This window comes from Anneissia japonica, unplaced genomic scaffold (genome assembly GCF_011630105.1).
Source record: "Anneissia japonica isolate Jap-2015-1 unplaced genomic scaffold, ASM1163010v1 scaffold737_len1565949_cov176, whole genome shotgun sequence".
Taxonomy (NCBI): domain Eukaryota; kingdom Metazoa; phylum Echinodermata; class Crinoidea; order Comatulida; family Comatulidae; genus Anneissia; species Anneissia japonica.
Window position 1 is genome coordinate 1,172,169 of NW_022741618.1, and position 5,461 is coordinate 1,177,629.

Here is a 5,461-nt window from a genome sequence, read left to right on the forward strand (position 1 = left end):
AGATGTGTATAAGAGACAAGCTATATACACTGCACTGGACCTGCAGTTTGAAGTCCTTATCCGAGAATACTTGGTTCTACCAACCGAATCAGGTGCGAGGAGCAGCTGGAACCAGCGCCGATGTATTTTAATGCTGTAGCTAGCATTATATATATATAATACATTATTATATATATAAAATAATGTCACCTTCAATGCACTGCCTGCGAGCGGTGCATTGATAGAAATTTGCCCGACGTGATCGCTCAATCTCAAAATCTCTCAGAAGTAATCATGGGGCGTATCCCCCGTCAGTGAGTTAGCGTATTAATTGTGACATGTTTCTGCTGGCTTTTTGCAGAAGCTGGGTCATACATTGCGTACGAGAAGTGTCGGCATCGAAACAGCACCTGATAATGGGGATAGCTCAGCGACATCATGTAAGTGAGATTTGATTATTACAAACCTATTATCAATTCACTAAAGCCGGGCACTCCCTGCCGACGGTCGTACGACGGCCCCCAACTCCACTATCTGTGAGCGCTAGACGACGCGACGCCGTCTGCTAATTGTCGGTGGCAGTCTGAACGGATCGTATCGTTATTAAAAACGATCTTGGCGTCTTGGCGTTCTACATAAAATCGCGTCGGCCGCAGTGAGTGCCCGTTTTTAAATTCACATTATAATATTAAAATAAGACCAAGAGCAGTGACACATATAGACCTACTACTGAAAAACATCCATTCTGCTGCTTTATAATCAAATTGGTAAATACGCATTATCAGTTTTAAATGTTAGGTCATATATTTGCTTTTTAACAATACAATTTTTAACTATTTTATTGAAAAAATCAATGTATAAATTTTATTTTTCTATGTTTTCTCGAAAGTTTCTTCTTTAGATTTTAGTTGTATTTTTGTTATTGACCAGGGTTTTAGAGATGCCCATGTAATCTTTATATATTTTAAATGCATTGTGACTAATTTGTAATAAATAAATAATAAATTCAACATTAACAATATTTTAAAACGGTTATTCAGATGAACTAACTATTACACTAGGAACAAAGTTTTTAGTTATACTGAGGTTCCCGGGCGCTGAGACAGACCACACCTTTAACTAATGTAAAATTAAGTGTGAAAGAATAATGGCTCTGAAATATCTCACACAACTTACTACTGTTACAATATAAACCAATATGCGCTCATTTAAAAGGAATACCTGTACTATTTTAAGGAATGCAGTACTCTAGGTCTAAATCTAAAACCCTGTCCAAACTATAAATTTTGTTCGATAAAAACATGTGACATGCCTAAATATGGTCATGATGACATCACATCATGACCATAATACACACACCGTGACTATATAATATATAGTCACGGTGTGCTACATAAGTTTTTAATCAAGGAAAATTTAATAGTCTGGACAGAGATTAATATTGAATCATTAAATTTTTGGTTCATATAGGTCCACGCGGACCAACTGGAGCAGTGGCTGGAGCACCAGGTAAGTCAATTTATTTATACTGTATCTTGTTCAATGAGATACTGTAACAATCTTACTTTACGATAACCAAATTATCACCAGTACCAGGAAGCACCTGTTCAATAGTCACTGTTTCTCTGTGAAAAGGAAACTTTTTAGTTACTGTAAGTTTTGAAATACCAAAGATTAATTTACTGTAACGTGCTTTAAGAACATTCCGTTTGCAATGAATTCTTTCTCATAGACCTGCATTTGCAATTGAGTGACCAGTTAAATATAAGTATAAAATTGTATGTATATTTACACAGGTGTTCCCGGAGTTCCAGGAGTTCCAGGAGTTCCTGGTTTCAATGGTGCATGCGAACCAGGACCAAAGGGCGCCACAGGTAACAATATATTGCTCTTTCATATTCCTTATTCACTTTACTTTATGCTGTATATCGTTATCGTTGAATAATATAAAAAACGCCCGTGGTAAAAAGAACAAAATCACAATAAAGATCTTCTAATAGCAATGTGTTGTGTGGATCATGGGTTTGGACCTGTTCCATCCGGAACCTTCCCATTGGCACCTGTCATTATTCACCCCATGGTGCTCAATCCTAGATCCGCCACTTTTTATGTTACCCGGCCTTTTGCCACAGAAGCTACAGAAGAAAGTACAGTATACTGTATTGCTACACGTTATTAGAACGAAAAAAACTGATTTAAATTTGTGAATTTATTCCGGAAGAGGAACAGACAATATTTATTCACCATTGATTTCACCATATTCATTTTGTACTTATGTCAAATTTGCGATTCTGGCTATCCTACTCAACTTTCAGAATCTTCTGTTAGTCTTGCCGATCGATTGGGAAATAGTGTAGGCCAACGACAGTTTAGTTTTGTTTTAAAATAATACTAACAAAATTGTGAGAAATCTAATAGACTCCTATTTGTATCTACAGGAGTGAATATGAAATACATAGGCCTTCGTTTAAATATTTGAAAAAAAATGTTATTTTTATTTCAGGAGCAAAGGGCGATATGGGGCCCTCAGGTGTACCAGGTAAGATTACAAAACTGTGGATACATTTAAGTAATTAAAACCCATTTTTTATCAGATAAAATGGTAGATGCATTATGACTTAGCGCCAAAATTAAACCACGAGCAGTTAAAGTATTTACTTTATTTTGAATTTGGCCATCAATCAATCTACAGTATTTTGCCCTATTTCTTTATGACTTTAACGATTTATTTTGTCTGTTTTGCGTATTCATGATTTTAACTTACTTTGTAATTCAGCAAAATAGCTGAGCCTTGTTTTTAATTATTATGAACAATCTATTATTGATCCTAAGCGAAATAAACCACTTTATAACACTTTCATTTATTTTGTGTTCAGGGCGGAAGGGTGAATTGGGTCTTCCGGGGATCGACGGTTTAGACGGTAAGATTTCATTATTTGATTCAATGATGACGGTTTTATTAACTCCGAAAAATTAAATTTAATGTTTTTGGAGATATTTCAAATTGTAACAATGTCAACGATTTTAGAAAAATATTTAAACTATACGTAGTTAAAAGATGATGCCGTACGCACTTCTGCTTGTTTTTTTAAAGGTGCCCCGGGAGAAGTTGGACCACCTGGAGAAAAAGGTGATTCAGGTATGTAACTAGCTGAAACTTACAGGAAAAACGAAGATTATTGGCTGATTATTACACATAATGGGTGGCAATCAAATTTACCAACTAACCAATCAGGACGTGTTATTCAATAGCTAGCATTACGCACATGTCCCACAAACAACTTGCGTACGTTTCCATACGTTTAGGCTGTTTAATGTCCCACAACTTAGCAACAATACACAAGGGTCGGGCTGTAGAGCCCACAAATGTAAAAATAAACCACAAAGTAAAAGTAACCACAAATGTAAAACATTGTACCCACAAAATTTCAAAATAACCACAAATGTAAACAATTCACTCACAAATGTAAAAATATGTTTATTTATATATATAAAACTATATATATATAACTTGGACGAATTTGCAGGCGTTCTGTTCTGAACTCTTCCACCTAGGAGGTCTCGGCATTGTGCCCTCCCGAGTATATAGTTTTCCGAGATTTGTTACTTTAGGGTAGTATTTTTTTTACAACTATAACGACGAATCTGCAATTTTCTTTTGAGAGTACATATTGCAGGCCATTCGCCTTAACCTATGACACTAACATGAGCCACGCGCTCGTGGCAGCTGTTAGCGTGTATCAGTTTTCCGACCTCAGCTATTTCGATCTGATCGATAATATAATTTAGCGGAAAATTTTTCGATTTTCTACCGACGATCATCAAAATTGACTAAAGAATACCAAACATAAATCTAACCTGTAAACTACTCACAACTAGTATAGACCTACACATATTATTTTAATATAAGTAATATTGTATTTATGTGTGATATTTTCAAAACGCAAGATCCAAATGCGTGAGTCTCACACTAAATTTGGGAGACTTTGTAAGTCTGTTTTGGTCTTGAGAAGAAATCATCTTACCGTGACATTAATTGAACCCAGGACACTGAGATTGAACGGCAAGCATCTTAACCACCATATTATTCAACTCCAGTTTGTATTTCAATTTTACCTGTTTTGATCTGCTAATTAGGCAATACCTCAAAACCTATTTTGGCATCATGTGATGCTCTGAAGAAAGCCGGTTTTGGTTTTAGCGGTACTTACAGAATCGATCCCGATGGTGCCAGTAATGGATTGGAGCCGTTCTCAGTAGTTTGTGATATGACATCAGATTTATCTGTGGGTACGTTTGTTTGTGTTTCTTACCGTATTCTGTTTTTAAAACAACCAGATTATACCTTCGATCCCTTCTTTGAGTTTTCAGTACAATATATTTTGGAAGATCTAGCTCTAAGATGTATACACTTAAAAGTGTGTTAGCGGAAAAGTTAGGACTAATATCGACTATATTTTGCATTAGGCCTGATATAAATAATTTTTAATTTATGTGTGTTGTATGTGAATGCTTATTCTTATTTTTTTAATTATATATATTACCCGTCTGTATAATATTTCATATATTTTGTTTACATCAAAGGTTATACAACGATTCACCACGACAAAGAAGAAGACGGCGATGTAAAGGGTTTCGAGGACAAAGGGTCATTCATAGTGAATGTTACTTACGATCTTGGGCGGGAGCAGGTAGAGGCGATCAAGGCAGTTTCATCTTCGTGCAGACAATTTATTAAAGTAAGTGTTTAGACCTCTCTGGGGCCTGATCTGATGTTTCCTTGTAATGCTACAAACACAGATGATCGGTGTTCCTCCTACCATTAATTAATTCCTCCATGCTACTTAATACTCGCACCCAATACAATCTAATATTTACTCTCAACACAATAGGCCTCTACTCCAGTACAGGTCTCCCTCCAATTAAAGACCACTTTTGGGACAGGGGCCGACAGAGGTTTTCATAAGCAGCTTTTGTGTTCAATTAGAAAAAAAATATATATAGACAGGCATTTCTTCAGGGCACAGAAAGGTGATCTGTAACGGGAGGCCGGTCTTTCGTTGAAGAGGTCTGTAATTAGAAACTTATAGACAATTTTATGAAAGTACATTTACTTCTACACTTAACTCATTAATACTAGTATCCAAACTTTGTTTATAAATGTACCTTAGTTCAGTTGAATAAATAAAAGATAAGACTGGACAATTAGCATGAATTATTTTTTATATTTCATAGAGTTGATTGTATATTTTGTATCTTTACAGTATGAATGTATCGGATCACTGTTTTCTAATGGATATCAATATTGGATCTCATTTGATGGCCAACCGATGGTCAACTGGGGAGGTGTCCCAACAGGAACTACGGGATGCGCATGCGGGGTGACAGGTAAGTAATATATCTGTCTCTTATACACATCTAGATGTGTATAAGAGACAGGCCTATAATGCCTAGCATAGGGCTCGTGATCGCGGTAGCCTGA

At 35.9% G+C, this 5,461-nt stretch overlaps 1 protein-coding gene across 1 annotated transcript in view; it reads left to right on the top strand.

Moving 5' to 3' along the window:
* Positions 1 to 2: 2 nt before the first annotated feature.
* LOC117118839 overlaps positions 3 to 5,461 on the top strand; it is a 6,605-nt gene continuing 1,146 nt past the window's right edge. Inside the window, exons 1-10 of the mRNA XM_033263553.1 lie at positions 3 to 122; positions 341 to 419; positions 1,450 to 1,488; positions 1,776 to 1,853; positions 2,483 to 2,518; positions 2,856 to 2,900; positions 3,074 to 3,118; positions 4,117 to 4,269; positions 4,564 to 4,718; positions 5,244 to 5,367. Coding sequence (XP_033119444.1) covers positions 3 to 122; positions 341 to 419; positions 1,450 to 1,488; positions 1,776 to 1,853; positions 2,483 to 2,518; positions 2,856 to 2,900; positions 3,074 to 3,118; positions 4,117 to 4,269; positions 4,564 to 4,718; positions 5,244 to 5,367 — 874 coding nt within the window. The remainder of the gene's footprint in view (positions 123 to 340; positions 420 to 1,449; positions 1,489 to 1,775; positions 1,854 to 2,482; positions 2,519 to 2,855; positions 2,901 to 3,073; positions 3,119 to 4,116; positions 4,270 to 4,563; positions 4,719 to 5,243; positions 5,368 to 5,461) is intronic.